Genomic DNA, 15541 nt, shown 5'->3' on the forward strand with positions numbered 1-15541 from the left:
ATTCTCTGATGAGTTACCAAAGTTTTTAGAGACTGAATTCCTAACAAAAACCTGAGAGATGAAAATTAGAACATACAAAAATCCAAATTTTCTATTCAGAGTATGCAACGTTGCAACAGCTATATTGGTATACCAAACAATATGTTCTCATGTTCCCACATTACACATCTCTTCTCAAGTCCCAACTGAGGAAGTTACAAATTGTTTACCGGACCCAAAGTAAACTTTCCAATTTTCTCGGAAGTACTAAAGACAAACCGAAAAAATTGGAAAAATCTGGCATTTATCAAATCACCTGTAGTTGTTGTCAATCGATTTACTACGGCCAAACAAGAAGACAATTACAAATAAGGTATAAAGAACATCTTTCGAGCATCAAAAATAACAAACCAGAGAAATCATCAGTAGCCGAACACGCATTAACGAATTTACATTTGAATTTCAAAAAAGTTGATGAAGCGTTTGAAAAAGAAGAATTAAAATTGCTAAAGGTGGTAATGAACCCTATGCGTTTAGATGCATACGAAAGTTACTACATCCATAGACATGTAAAAATCAAACCGAATGTTGATCTGATGAACATTGATAATGGCAACGTATCGTCGTATCTATTCAATTGTATAAAGTAATGATTAATAAATTAAAAGTTCACCAGTGGAATCAATAAAGGAGTTTTATATATTTCCCCAGTAATTTCATCAATTGGTGTCTATTCGGAACTTCTCACCCATGTATGCTTTGTTAACCATCGTTAACAGCACACATATGCGATACATCTTCTAGCTCCCGATGCAACTATGCACATTCTTAACAAGCGTGTATGCTGTGTACACAAAACTTACGCTCTAGGACTTTTGGACCACATGCTAACGTGAATTCCGAACCACGCCTACAGGCTAGCAAATCATTAGGATTCTTCTGGTGGTAATTATATCTCCGCCTAAAGTTAGACTCAGATATTTGCACACAGTTGCATACAGGAGTACGAAACATTGGTGGCACCAAATACCGCAGCTTGATGGTTCTTTGAACTACATAATGAGGACCTCTACCTAATGATTTACTGCTAAAAATATAGAACTTTCCTAAAATCGTCAAACATATGTCCAAATAGTAGTGAGCAAACACAGCTGGTTTCTTCAGGCTTAGTAATAATGAATTTTGTAAAGACACAGAGTTCCCACTCCTCCTAAAATTCATAAAATGGACCAAATCCTCCTAAAATCTCCTAAAATCTTCTAAAACTCCTAAAATTCCTAAAATGAGCTCACACTCTCGAAGAAATTTTTTAATAATACTGAAAAACTAAAAACGGTAAAAACAGCAAAATTATGCGGCAACGAATTTGAACTTCTGTATGAACCTGACTCAACTTGCGAAAACACTGCTTTCTTTGAGTCATGCAAATAGCGATCCTGAACGTGGATTTAGCGAAAATAAATACATTATCGAGGATCGCAGTTTGTTAGAAGATGCGACTGTCGTGTCACTTCGAACGTTTAAGGACACATTGAATAATATAAACGTCACTGACTTCCTAATGAATCGACGTATTTTCCAGATGTGCTCCAATGTACTTTACTTTTCTCGAACAACAAAAAGTCGAGAAGGTACTACTTCTTAAGAATAAAGAGGCGGAAGATAATCTCAATAAAGCATCTTCACAAAAAAAATCGAGTTCAGAAAAACTTTCCGATATCGAGAAATCTCTCCAGATCCAGTAGAAAAAAACTTTTTAGTGCACAAGAGCTGATAAATGATGGAAACAAAATTATGGTGAATCTTGTTAATTCGAAAGGCGCAGTCGACAAGAAAAACCTGATAAAGGATCAGTTGCTGGACCAGCGTTTTTTACGGAAAAAAGTGGAACTAAAAGAATGGTACTATTGTAACGCGGGTAGTTGCTGGCTAGTCGAGACTGGCGTCAGAAAAGAGGAAATCATAAAAGTTTCAATTATTAAACTACATAAGGAAAAATATGTTTTGACAAAAAAAAATAACTTTTTGTCAATTTTCTTAAACATTTTTAGTATTTTACGATGTGTATGAGAAACAGAGAAACAGAGCAAAAATTCCTCCGGAAATTACTTATACAACCTTTCCCACATTTTAAAAAATTCCTCATAAAATTCTCCTAAAATTACCTTCCAAATCTCCTAAAATACTCTTAAAATTGCCTTTAAAATTTCCTAAAATTCCTAATTTTAGGACCCTTCCTAAGACGTGGGAACTCTGAAGACATGAAACTGAGTTCCTGGTTTACATTTGCAGCTGAAAACTTTAATTTGCCGGTAACGAGATAACCAGGATACCTCATTATTTCCATGCACGGCAGTTCCTAATTCAGTCATTGTATTTTGGATCTTCGCAAAGCTTATAGACTTGAGGCCTGCCTTCTTCTTTCTTCGTCCATTAATTCCCTTCTACGTTCATTTCAAAAACATTAGGACGATTCGACATTTGTGCTGGTCCTAATTTTGCATATCCAAACCTGTTCGTATTTAGAGACTCTTCTTCTGCGCAAAATCTATGTCGAAGAGTCTTCGACAAAGACCTTTTACAAGATTGATATTTGTTTCAAATTGGTACACTATTTAAAGTTCACTGGATTGCAGTATTTGCACCAGCTGATTTCTTACCAACTGGTGTTCATGCTATTGTTCATATCAGTATCGTGTATTAGCCGGATTATTCGCTCGCACACTCACACAAGTGCGTAAACCGACAGATGCACTGTTACATTTAACAACAGCTGTTGCAAATTCTGCACTCCAGTGAAATTTACCCAGTGTACAAAGTTACCCACCACAATCGTGTTTACGCATTTCTAACTGTAACACCACGGCATAGTAAAATAAACCAGGCAGGAGCGGTTCATTTTCGAAACGTCAAATAAGGGACCTAATGCATTGTATGAAAATGAACTCAAATGAACACTGACATAAATTGAAAAATTCTGTTCGCAAAAAATATTGGGCTACTCGATTATTCACGTCCCTTGTCAAATCAGCGCTCCTGCCTAGTTAACTTTACTCTGTCGTGGTAAAACGATAAATTAGAATCGACTTCTGTTCACAAAATATTAACAAACTGTGAAAAATTCACAGTTCGTGCTCAAAATAGTTCACATCTGTACTCGAACTGTGTATCATTTATTCACATGTTCTTGGTTTCTGTGCACATTTTGAGTTGTGTACACAGAATGTGAACACTCTGTACACCTGACTTTTTCCGTGTACAGAATGTGAACACTATGTACACCTGAATTTCTTTTGTGAACAGAATGTGAACACTCTGTGCTCTGGAATTTTAGTGGACAGAATCTTCATTTTTTGGCCAGGTGGACCGTTTACGAATATTACTAAAATGTACCGAAAGCCGCAACTTATCCTGTCGTGTTTCGCACTAAAAGAAATGCTCTTAGTTACAATGCATTGTCCCTTATCCCTTATTATACGTATACGCCAGATTGATTGGCTAACATAAATTCTAAAACATTGTGAAATATTACCTTCACCCAACTCTGTTTACAATATTCGTCTATTAACTCGTAGAACATCGAACTTGATTCGTTCATAGCGAAATGTTCATCAACAAAGAAAAAACCCGAATTCGCATGAACTCTGACTCACACTACCTGCGCTAAATCTTCGTTTTTAAGTCTGAAAAGTAGGAACCAGATAACACGATACAGTCACCTTCCAACATTCAAATTTAAATCCCGTCACCAGCCGATACATGTCTTGAGAATTTTGCAGCACGTTTCGTTATACGATCCAGCTAGTAATAGAATGCAGCATGAACGATCATGCAAAGACGAGTTTATTATATACTCATATTAAAGTAAGAAATTCTGTTATCCAGTGACCGGTTCTCGGTGACTCTACATATAAGTTTTTCTGCGTGATTCATTAATTTCGTTTCATCCAATCAATGTCTGTGCTTTGTTAATTATCAATTTCGTAAATTGTCTCAGTATTTATCGTTATGGCTAATAAAAATTGCATGCAATTAAACGGTGACCTTTCGTATTCATATTAATTTGGTACGTGTTACATATATTCAGCACCGACTGTGCGTTCTTCGTTTCACGGTGTGTCCAACATATATACATAAAACACAATACAGAGAGAGGAGAAAAAAAACTTTAAATTAATTGTTCAGAAAAATCTCACGAACCTGACCTACATTTTGAATTTGACTTTGTCAATCATGACGAAATAATGTAATGAATGAAACACAGCCGTACATAAATATCAATCATTGCTCATTCATAAAAATAATTCTCTTTTATTCGGTTTGGATTCATATCAAGATTCCATTTATATGTGCACCGTTTGTGAATCATATACATCATGCAGGACTTGATCATTTAAAATCCCTCAACCGAAAAACAAAGTGTACAAACATTTCGGGCAATGTATGGTTGGGTAATGGGTATAGTTACCTAAACCGCATAATAATTGGTGGTGATAGTACTTGACATTTTAAAAATTACGTTCTGTATTTAGTGTCTCCCGTCTACCGAACCAAAAGCATTATTTCATTCAATTTTGTTTATTTAAATTTTTTTCATTATATTTTAATGAATAGGTACCGCGCGACTTAATACTTAACCTTGCCATCGCCATACACAATAACTTGTATATATAGGTACACTTCACGCAATAACTAAATTCTAAAGGTTAACATTTAACAGAATTATTGCAAAAATATTGCTTTGTTGCACAATTGCTGATTTTTTTTACCTTTTCGGAATACTGAATGTACGTTTCCATTGAACCCATAAAGTATATTCAGTACAACATTGTAGTACTAGCTGGAGAATATTGAAATCTTTTGTGAAAAGCATATTATGGGATCTATTGTTCTGAGCATTTGAGACAACAAAAACAACGTTAACCAGAAAGTGTCGCCACTTCACACGGACATTTGGGGCGTTTTCTTAGGGCGCACAATTCTAGGTTTTAGAGTGCAGCGATCCTCGCTTTATTCGATTACCAAGGGGAGAACTTAAGAAGTTCTAATAAGAGTAGAAGCGTACGGCCAGAGCGAATCGAGGGCTGCAATTCCTCGATGACCAATCGTCGATGACACCAATCGTCGATGACACCAATCGTCGATGACACCAATCGTCGATGACCAATCGTCAATGACACCAATCGTCGATGACCAATCGTCGATGACACAAATCGTCTATGACCAATCGTCGATGACACCGATCGTCGATGACCAATCGTCGATGACACCGATCGTCGATGACCAATCGTCGATGACACCAATCGGTGGAAGATTTTAACCTGTCACAGACGGTAAGCATATTAACAGTTTTACCATTCAAACTACTACTTCATTCGATCGAAGATTTTCAGAGATTGATTTCAGAAATCTTTTACTTCATTTGTTATAATCATGGCTTTTGCTAAGGCCTCATCAGTCAGAGCTTGTCATTTATTCTTGCTGTCGTTGTCGATAACGGATGACAGCCGTCTGTAACAGGTTGAGAATCGTTGGCCCGAAACGAAATTATTTTATTGGGAATCTGAATTAAGAGCTACGACTAGAACTGCGGGGTTTAAGGAATGACTTCAAATAACTGGAAATATTTTCAGATCACAAAACAAAGCCTTGGTCACAACCACAACCTACCAATCTTCACTGTTGATTCTTTATCCTTCTTCTTTGCAATGTATGCCTTTGAACCGTATATATTGATGATAGCCTGTACTTTCACAGAAGGAAAACACTTCACTATTACAAACATCCTTTCACTTCTAGGTTTTTTCACCTGATCGACGATCTATTGTTTCATTATTTATGCTATCTATGACAAGGCAATGAACTCTGACTAATACCCTTTGTCTTAGTCAGAGTTCATTGTCCTTTCATCACTCTTTTTAACAAATGAATTAGTCTCGGCATTTATATACAAACGATATGGCACGTTTACATATCGCAAACGTGAGGTGAAATTGACTTTACGCCGGTGAGGACCTCAAGTTTCTGAGTAAAATTCTTCAATTGAAGCAATGATGTCAAATGATGGAAATGGTTTTTTGCATGTTTTCCGATCTCGGCATCGCCTCGGATCAGTAAATTTGACACAAGAAGAGACGTTTCCATAATTTGTGCCACTGACAAGTACTGTACGATTGCATGTTCTTGAAACGATCTTTAAACGTTTTTCAGAATTTCCACCCAAACGTAATGACACCATTACGTATCTGTTGCATGTAAAGAAGTTCTGCATCAATCTGCTGATATAACTCAAGGTTCTGAAAGAACTTACATCAAGATAAGTGATTGATCCCAATAGCGATCAAAATTTTGATGACATTTGTGGGGTCTATAAATAAGCAAAGTTCTTTCAGAACCTTGATAAATAGTTCAGCCTCCTTATGTGCCAACTACTTACCTGAATCTGTTGAACTTTACTGTGCCATGTTAGGAAGCGCTCGGTTATTATGTTCCTTCAGAACAGAATTATTTAAAAGAAACGAAAAGGACTCAAACGAAATCACGAAGTTGAATTTTTGGTTTGACAAAGATTGTATTGATTTATTGACAAAAATATTTCTTTCTAATTCATTCAACGTTTAGTTCTTTTGCTTCATACAAGAAATCTAAAATAAAAATTTGGGGACAAAATATGGACGAAATTCTTCAAAACGTACTCCATCTAGGAAAGCGAAATCGTGACTCCTGAAGTTAAATTCCATTTTCCCAGTGTTTCCTTGTCATCTTGTCTAATAAAGAAGCATTGGCTGCAGCTGGCAATTTCAATGGACCGAATTTATTCGTTGCCTCAACGTTACTGAGAGCAGGATCGTTATCCCAGCTTTCGAATTCGTCGGTGCCGAATAGATTGAGAACATAGTCGTCTTTCTTCTTCTGAATCTTTAGGTCGAGCTCACTTAGTTTCTTAGTCGATTGTACAGCTATAGATTCATCAATAGCTTCGAACAGTTTCTTCCTTGACTGTTCGATGACGTCCAAATCGAATTCGTTGCTCAGTTTACCTATAAAGATTTGCATTTTTTCATGAAGATTGGGATCCAGTTCTTGCGTAGATTTCGGTTCGACACATGTCCGTTTTGGTGGTCGCGGATCCTCCCATCCGTATTCTGGTTCGCTATCGTCCGTCGTATCAATTTCCATGAATTTTTTTTCGGGAGTCACCGAAAATCTAATGTCTGACCACCGATATCCCATTCGTTTCTTCGCATTCGATGAGGGACGTTTATTTCGTTCGAATTTGGGTCTTTGTAGACGTACTCTTTCACTGTCACTTTCACCGTCCCATTCACTTCCGCTGTCGCTTTCAAAGACTCGTTTACTTTCGAACGTGCTGGCCGATCGCCGACTGTCAGAAAACGATGATGGGCGGTGGAATGCTTTTGAAGACGATGTGGGACTATTTGTAGCAGCACATCGTTCATTGCTAGTTTGCTGTTTTTTGGAGAAACTTTTCTGACGCCGATCGATACCACAGCGTTGTTTCTGTGATGACAAAGCACCTAGTGATGATGAACTTGCACGCCTATCGAGTGAATTGTCTAAAGAACTGCGACCACTGCAACGAGTTGATTGATTTGTTTTCAACTCTGAGTCAACAAAAATGTCTTGGCTGTCATTATGTACAGCTTCAGTAGCACGAACATTCCGTGAGCTAACATTTTCCGCCTTAATCAGTCGGGAACACTCGTCTTCGGATTCACTTTTTATGATTGTTGCTGCTGGACTTGGACACTCGTCCTCCGATTCGCTTTTTATGATTGTTGCAGCTTGACTTGGACACTCATCGAACGACTGGCTTTGTGTGAGTCCTTGGTCAGTAGCTCCATTTTCCGCGATTACGGGACTCGTCGGTCTGGAACACTCGTCTTCGGATTCACTTTTTATGATTGTTGCAGCTGGACTTGGACACTCATCGAACGACTGGCTTTGTGTGAGTCCTTGGTCAGTTACTCCATTTTCCGCGTTTACGGGACTCGTCGGTCTGGAACACTCGTCTTCGGATTCACTTTTTATGATTGTTGCTGCTGGACTTGGACAATCGTCCTCTGATTCGCTTTTTATGATTGTTGCAGCTGGACTTGGACACTCATCGAACGACTGGCTTTGTGTGAGTCCTTGGTCAGTTCCTCCATTTTCCGCGTTTACGGGACTCGTCGGTCTGGAACACTCGTCTTCGGATTCACTTTTTATGATTGTTGCAGCTGGACTTGGACACTCGTCCTCCGATTCGCTTTTTATGATTGTTGCAGCTGGACTCGGACACTTATCGAACGACTTCTTTTCTCTGAGTCGTGGGTCAGTTGCTCCATTTTCCGCGTTTACGGGATCCGTCGGTCTGGAACACTCGTCTTCGGATTCACTTTTTATGATTGTTGCAGCTGGACTAGGACACTCGGCTTCCGATTCGCTTCTTATGGTTGTTTTAGTTGGGCTCAAACACTCATCGAGCGACTGCCTTTCTATGAGTTTTATGCCATCAGCTCCATTTTCCATATTTATGGAAGTCGTCGGTCTGGAACATTCGTCTTCGAATTCACTTTTAATGATTGTTGCCGCTGGACTGGGACACTCACACTCATCATCCGACTCGCTAGTTATAATTATTATATCTGGACTCAGACAGTCGGCTACCAAATTACTTTTTATGATTGTTCTAGTTGGGCTCGGACACTCATCGACCAGCTCGCTTTCTATGATGACATGACTTGGACGTTCATTCTCCGACTGGCTTTTTATGATTGTGTTCGAACTCGTACATTCATCCTCCAACCCCTTACTTATGACTGTTTCAGTTGACATGAGATACTCGTCTTCATAACCGCCTTTTATGATTGTACTCGCTGGACTTGGACACTCCTCTCGAACGTTTGGATGCGAGTGTTTAAGTTCAGATTTTGTGCGTGTATCCATTTCTATCATTTGCGTCAGATTCTTCTCTGAGTCTACTTCTTGAGGTGACGTAGATGTGAGTTCTTGCGAAATGGCGTTGTCTCCAACCGTTTCTAGATGACTCGGTGACTCTTCTCTGATTACTGTCAACGAATCAACGTTCATAGAACTTGATGAGGAATGGCCATAGCGTTCAACGATAGGAATTCCATAATCCTGCAAGTCCATGACAGAACGAACATTCATCTTTATCTCTCTATCTCCTGAATGGTAGACCATTTGCTGTGAGTTTACTCCTTGAGGTGACGCAGATGTGAGTTCTGACAAATTGTTGTCTCCAACCGTTTCTAGATGACTCTGTGACTCTTCTTTGATGACTGTCAATGAATCTGCGTTCATAGGACTTGGTGAGGAATGACCTAAGCGTTCAAGGATAGGAATTCCATAATCCTGCAAGTCCATTACAAAACGAACATTCATCTGAAACGGCAAGTCAACGTTAAATTGAGTTATTAAATTTGATAAGAAAATATTACTTTGTCTGCCGACAGAGGTTTTTCCACAGGCTCTCCTGCTGATAAAGTCGAATCGATCGACTTGGTCGAGTCCGCTGTGCTATCACTTTGAAGTGGCTCTTGTTCAATCGAATGTGCCGAGGATTGAGACAACGTGGCATCGACGGATGTGTCGACCTCGTCCTTTATTTCGTTTACGACGAAATGCTGCATTTTCGAAATGTTTAGCTTGTAGACTATGTCCGTTGGAATTGAAACCATTTGCAATGGCAGTTCAGGATCGGTGGATGGATCCTTTTGCTGTGCAACAACTTGCCCATTTCCAATTTTCGGCGTTTTAGTTGCCTTTCGTGCCGACGTTTTATTTCGTTTTTTCTTCGGTTTGCCTTTTTTGGTTGGTTGAGGTGTTGTTTGTCTAGCTTTAACTGTAGTACCTGTGTCAACTGTCTCCCCTGAATAATATAAAATTTCTGATTAACAACAATTTCATGTCACGGCGCACAGTGTTCCAAAACGTTACTGCCACATTCATAAATCTATTTTTGACATCAGTACGTCACTTTGCGACCCCTTTATGTCCGGAATTACCCTACAGTAACAGTAGACTTTCGAAAAACCAAGAAAATTTTTTGTTGGTTTTTTGGGTTTTGGAGCCCATTTTCCCCGTGAGGGGTTTGTAAATTTTCCATGTTAAATATAAAAATCCTAAGGACGTTGCAACTTGCATTGAGACACCTCAAGCATACTCCTTATGGTATTTTCTATGTTCCCGAACCTACCTGCTCACCAATCGCTGTAAAAAAGATCTCTTATTCCACATTTTCATCAATAACCAAAAAAATTCAAAAAAGCCTCATGAAATAAAATCGTTGTCTCTAACATTTCTGCAGTAGTAAGTGAAGGCGAGGGGCAGGGGAACATAGAAAATACCATAAGGAGTATGCTTGAGGTGTCTCAATGCAAGTTGCAACGTCCTTAGGATTTTTATATTTAACATGGAAAATTTACAAACCCCTCACGGGGAAAATGGGCTCCAAAACCCAAAAAACCAACAAAATTTTTTCTTGGTTTTTCGAAAGTCTACTGTTACTGTAGGGTAATTCCGGACATAAAGGGGTCACAAAGTGACGTACTGATGTCAAAAATAGATTTATGAATGTGGCAGTAACGTTTTGGAACACTGTGCGGCGTCAGTGCCAATTTAATGCGGAATTTTTTTCTGTTTACCCATTTGCGATGGGTATACCTACTTTGCTTGAGAGAGTGCGATCTCGTAACAGCCATGACAAGGACAATAAAAGCTCAAAAAGTTGTAAATATTTGATCCTTAATGAGTAAATTTGGATCTAGTCAGGACAATATTTCGTCGGATAAAAATGCCAACACACAAGTACACGGTTTTAACAACAACTGTTCGGTGTTGACACACTGGTTCTCTTTAGTATGCGAAAAATAAACCGTGCATAAATAGTGCAGTGACAGCGGTGTATGAGGTTCTGGTAGATATCATTTTGTTAACGAAAGTGATGAAATTTCGTAAATGCGAAACGAATGTTAAAACTGAGGAAGTAAAAGATTTACTGTTGTTTGTGACGTGCTTCCGTCTCTAAAAAGTTCAATTCGTTGCATGTGACGTGACATAACCATTTCAATTAGCAATGGTGAACCCTGCTATTATGATTTTCACTTTCATAGACACTGAGTGTCTCGAAAATAATTACATTCTAGATAAGAATACAAGGTCTGAGGTCAGTAGACAACACAAGCAAGGTTCTGGCAAATAACTCCACGGTAACATATTGGGCGTTCCAGCAATATTGTATAGACTGTATGTGGTCTCTTCTGCCTTTCAGAACAAGGACCGCTTATATCATCGCAACCCTTCCACCCCAATATTTGATGGGAAGAGCTTTTGGTGGTCCGTTCAGAGACATTTTGTTTGTTCTCACATCGTCTGTAATTTTTAACCGAACCTAAGATATTGTCGACTATAGTGAAGCACCTCCACTTTACAAGATTTTTGGATTGAATACTTACGGCATTGAGTCTAAAGATTTGTCTTGTTGAGAAGGAATTCAATTTCATACAAAATTTCGTTCGTTAAATAAACTGAAAATCACCGAGGTTCGAACTGGCCAATATTTACTCTCCTAGTACTTAGGAAATTTTAAGTCCGAGTGCAAACAACCATTATTTCGTACAGGGTACTCTGTTCTATGTGTCATTGTAAATCGACGATGGGACGAACAAAAATGTTATCAATAAACCCATTGGCGTTGTATATGTAAAAGAAGTGATTGTTTTCACTAGGGGCTTTCCAAATTATTATTGACAATAGATTAATCATCAAGGTGCAATCGTTTAGCCTATATTTCCTAAAATTCGAACTCCCTCTACAGGTCTCTGAATTTATTTAAACAATTTCTTCGGACAACTTCTTTCATCATTAGAAAACTCCATTTCGCCCGTCTTGTCATTACATTTCAAAGCTAGTAGCACTCGTGATGAAGTGGCCATGCGGATGCACAAGTTTTGATCAAATGGCCGTCGATGCTGCTCGCTTTTCCACAACATTCTTCTGATTTTCCTTCGGTGCACCAATTACCAGACAGAATGCACTACGCAGAAATGAATTAGTCACGAAATAAGTAGTCGGTTTTGTTTCGATAGGAACTTACACCGCAGTAGCCACGACTATTGCAATGGCCTGCACAGCATTCGGCATCCGATGTGCACGTTTGCCAATAGCCGTCAATTGTACATTGCTAAAGTGAAAATTTCAGATCAGATTTCCATTTATTTTTCGAATTGAAACTTTTTCGGAAAATTATTGAAATTCTTACACATAATGGAACGCCAATGTCTTGATCTTTGCACACTCCTGCACCGGCACAACACGGTTTAGCGTTGCCACACGGGTCATTTTTTGCGTTGCACTTTTTTCAGTTGTGTGAAGCGTTAAATTAGGTTTCGATGCCACAAAATTAATTCAATTTAAATAACTTACATCTTGCGACATCACTTCCTTCCCAATTAAAAATAACAAAAAGACAGCGACCACAATTTTCATCATTTTGTTTCACAGGTTGTCTGAAAGATTATGATTTACAAATAGAATAAGAAATGATAAAAAAATGAACAGGGACCCTCAACGACGCTTAAATTTCGGATAGTTGTCAAACAGAGAGATGCTAATACTCCCTCTATCCGTAGAAACAACCCAGTCGTCATAATAAACATCTCCCTGTTGTCAAAGTAATGGTTATTTGGATCACAAGGGACGAAAGTAAAAAAATTCAACCGTGTGCGAAGTTTGCAGCCCGTGGCCGAAGGCCAGGGCGGCAATCGCACAGGTTGAATTTTTTTACGTCGTGCCATGTGATCCATACAACTTTTCATTACAATAACTACGAAAATTGTAATTTGAGCTTCCTAAACACGTTCCAACTGATGAAATTTACCGAAATATGCTGAAATATGCGGGGGTCCAGGGGGCGGCAGCCCCCTGGTATAAGAAAAAATATTAAATTATTGACAACGTTCTTTTCTATCACAACAATCACAGCGATCACAACGACACCAGACTGAACACATGTTGTTGCTGTCATTTACTTTCGCATCTTCGTTTGAGAGCCGAAAGTACTTTCGCTCCTCTGTTGTTGCTGTCATTTACTTTTGCATCCTCGTTTGGGGGGCGAAAGTACTTTCGCACCTCTTGTGATGTCGTGGCTTACTGAGAGTTGAATTTTTAAACTTTCGCATCTCATTTGGGAAGCGAAAATTACAATTTTCGTAGTTAGTGTAATGAAAAATAAATTCGGAGCGACGAGTCCGACGAGTCTCACTTCTATATTTTTTACTACGTCAACCACGCAGCAGAGAAATGATAACTTCAAATGTTACTTCCATCTCGTCACAGACTAACCATCTTATCATTTCTCTGCAGCCACGGCGACTTTGTCAACTCATTCGACCAACTCTGAGCTGAATTACTCTCAAAGTTTTAATTCATTTTCTACTTTTCTCTCACAAAACCATATTTCGGATTGTAAAAAGCAATTCAATTCGTTAAATTGAAGAAAAATTTATAATCTTACTGTCTCTTTCAAGATATGGAGCTACCAAGTCGAATTCTGAGTCGAGTTTCTAAGTTTTTATGAAGTGTCTCGCTGATCACCACAGAAATGAATGCACATTTATGGTGTCTTTTACACATCTTTTATATTAAATTCGATATTTACCAAATAAAACAAAACCACAACTGTTTCCTGTTTACTTGATCTGGTTTTCTGTTTACTTAATCCGGCTTCTGTGCCTCGGTCCGATAAATGAAATTCTCTCATAAGTTACGAACAAGATCAACAGTTTATTGTCGCAACAAAGTAATTAGAGCTTGAGCTCGTGACGATGACGACACCAATTGAAAAAACGAAGTGACGGATTCGCATTCATCTGCACACAGTGAAAATTGACGTTATTCGCAGTCATAACTGCAAATAGTGAATATTGACGCTATTCACAGTCAACTGCTGTCGCGGCTGCTGCTGTCGGCTGCTGTCGAAGACAAAATTTTATGAATATGTACCCACAAAATGACTCCAGATCTGAGTTATGGGACTTAAATAGAGATCAAAACCACTTTACTCAGTCTTGAATCCATAGTCGGATGCGAGGAAAACGATTTTCTCGATACATTTTCAAGCTTAACCTGAAAGCGACATTTTTTTTTTACTAACGGACCACGGTGACATCGAGGAAAATATGCATACGAATATGCTTCAAACATTAAACGAAAAGTTTGCAAATTAACAAAATCCATGTGAGGAAAATAGTGAGGAGGTAATGCCATCCAGCCGCGTGGTGTAGCACATAAGTTCGATGCCATTGACATCTTTTTTAGCCCCGTACGAAGTACAAAGGGGCTTATAGGATTACGATGCCGTGTGTAATTGATGGAATTCGAAGCAGACGGTAAGGGCAAAGTGTTTGCCTATGTTCATAGATGACGAATCTGCAATAAAAATTTTTGTTTCATTTGGGAGGTAATCAAAGGCCGAATAGAATGTAGTTGAAAAAAAATTTAAATTTGGGTCCTCGGACTGAGGCCGATACTAGGGCCCTATGTGTATTTCACATATAACTCGAGTAAATTTCATCCGTTTTTCCTAATTTTTTTTTCATTTAAAAGGTAGTTGAACACCGAATAGAATGTAGTTGAAAAAAATTTTCATTTGAAAGGAACGTCGTACGGGGCTTCGTTATTGCGCTATGCGCAATTTCTAAGATGCACACATTACATAATAATTTTACTTTAACTACATTAACCGGCGCAATAGGCTTACGGTCAAAGTAGGGTGACAGACGCACTAGGGTCACGTACGCAATAGATATACGGGTTTGTACGGGGCTCAGTCGCAGCAAACGCTCCGACTGTTCTGATGGCTCGTTTTTAAATGGTTGACTATGAACACAGGGTCGTCCACAAAAAAATGTAAATTGCAAACTTGAAAGATTGACCCTTGGTTGCATTTGGGATCTTACAATAGTTATTTGTTTACCGAAGGTAGATAATAGGAAATTCCAACAAGAGCGATGTTTGCGGTCAGAGCGAAGCGAAAAAATTTTTGAAAAGAAACAAAAAGACATTTCTATTAAGAAAAGTGCTATTTTTACCTTACGGGAGAGAAAGTGCTGCACTTTTATCACTACAGATGTCATTCGACCAGTCGTCAAGAAATAGTATTTTTCGTCACAAGTGACCGAACGAGGCGAAGCAGAGTAGGACAAGCTTAAGATGTGTCCTGAAAAAAATCTGATTTCGTCACGAGTCACGAACTACGTTTTCTGTGCCGTAAGGATCATAATGAGACGAAAAACAAAACAAAAACATTATTTACAACAATTTCAGCTTTTCTTAGCAATCACTTTTCGATCGTAGGTGCAGTGACGAAATACGTCGAATTATGATTCTAAGGCACAGAAACCCAATTTTGTCATGAAGAAGAAGCAATCTCCCGAGTATTTTTAAAGCGATTTCAAAAAGCTTACGCATGTTCTAAATTCTGTATGAACTAGGCATACTTCCCATGACTTTATGTCATTCGCAAGTAAAATCGAAA

The 15541-nt window shown here is 38.6% G+C and overlaps 2 protein-coding genes across 9 annotated transcripts; both read right to left on the minus strand.

Moving 5' to 3' along the window:
• Positions 1-6538: 6538 nt before the first annotated feature.
• LOC119085149 (serine-rich adhesin for platelets-like) lies at positions 6539-10878 on the minus strand. 6 transcript variants are annotated; one of them, XM_037195439.1, is made up of 4 exons: positions 10673-10878; positions 9444-9874; positions 8403-9387; positions 6539-7919 (listed from the first exon to the last, which is right to left on the minus strand). In XM_037195439.1, exons 1-4 carry the CDS (start codon positions 10704-10706, stop codon positions 6709-6711), a joined length of 2661 nt encoding a protein of 886 aa, XP_037051334.1. In that variant the 5' UTR covers positions 10707-10878; the 3' UTR covers positions 6539-6708. The 6 variants fall into 6 exon arrangements, with proteins under 6 accessions (XP_037051334.1, XP_037051332.1, XP_037051331.1 ...); XM_037195437.1 differs by having other exon boundaries at positions 8226-9387; XM_037195436.1 differs by having other exon boundaries at positions 6539-7683; positions 7981-9387; positions 10673-10876.
• A 927-nt stretch (positions 10879-11805) lies between these two features.
• On the minus strand, positions 11806-13608 carry LOC119085150. Of its 3 annotated transcripts, none has more exons than XR_005089242.1 (5): positions 13520-13608; positions 12430-12512; positions 12266-12358; positions 12101-12187; positions 11806-12040 (listed from the first exon to the last, which is right to left on the minus strand). XR_005089242.1 is itself a non-coding variant. In XM_037195440.1 (4 exons), exons 1-4 carry the CDS (start codon positions 12493-12495, stop codon positions 11912-11914), a joined length of 375 nt encoding a protein of 124 aa, XP_037051335.1. In that variant the 5' UTR covers positions 12496-12576; the 3' UTR covers positions 11806-11911. The 3 variants fall into 3 exon arrangements, 1 of the variants encoding a protein (XP_037051335.1); XR_005089241.1 differs by having other exon boundaries at positions 13545-13596; XM_037195440.1 differs by lacking the exon at positions 13520-13608 and having other exon boundaries at positions 12430-12576.
• Between the last annotated feature and the right edge of the window lie 1933 nt (positions 13609-15541).

Source organism: Bradysia coprophila, unplaced genomic scaffold (assembly GCF_014529535.1).
Source record: "Bradysia coprophila strain Holo2 unplaced genomic scaffold, BU_Bcop_v1 contig_94, whole genome shotgun sequence".
Taxonomy (NCBI): domain Eukaryota; kingdom Metazoa; phylum Arthropoda; class Insecta; order Diptera; family Sciaridae; genus Bradysia; species Bradysia coprophila.

Bases quoted from the DNA above. Each gene is read 5' to 3' on its own strand.
- LOC119085150 (XM_037195440.1), bottom strand. From the start codon at position 12,495: ATGATGAAAATTGTGGTCGCTGTCTTTTTGTTATTTTTAATTGGGAAG. The intron at 12,359-12,429 runs GTAAGTTATTTA...AACTGAAAAAAG, and splicing joins AGGAAGTGATGTCGCAAGAT to TGCAACGCAAAAAATGACCC. The intron at 12,188-12,265 runs GTAAGAATTTCA...TTTTCACTTTAG, and splicing joins ACATTGGCGTTCCATTATGT to CAATGTACAATTGACGGCTA.
- LOC119085149 (XM_037195433.1), bottom strand. From the start codon at position 10,706: ATGGCTGTTACGAGATCGCACTCTCTCAAGCAAA. The intron at 9,875-10,672 runs GTAGGTATACCC...TATATTATTCAG, and splicing joins ATCGCACTCTCTCAAGCAAA to GGGAGACAGTTGACACAGGT. The intron at 9,388-9,443 runs GTAATATTTTCT...TTGCCGTTTCAG, and splicing joins AACCTCTGTCGGCAGACAAA to ATGAATGTTCGTTTTGTAAT.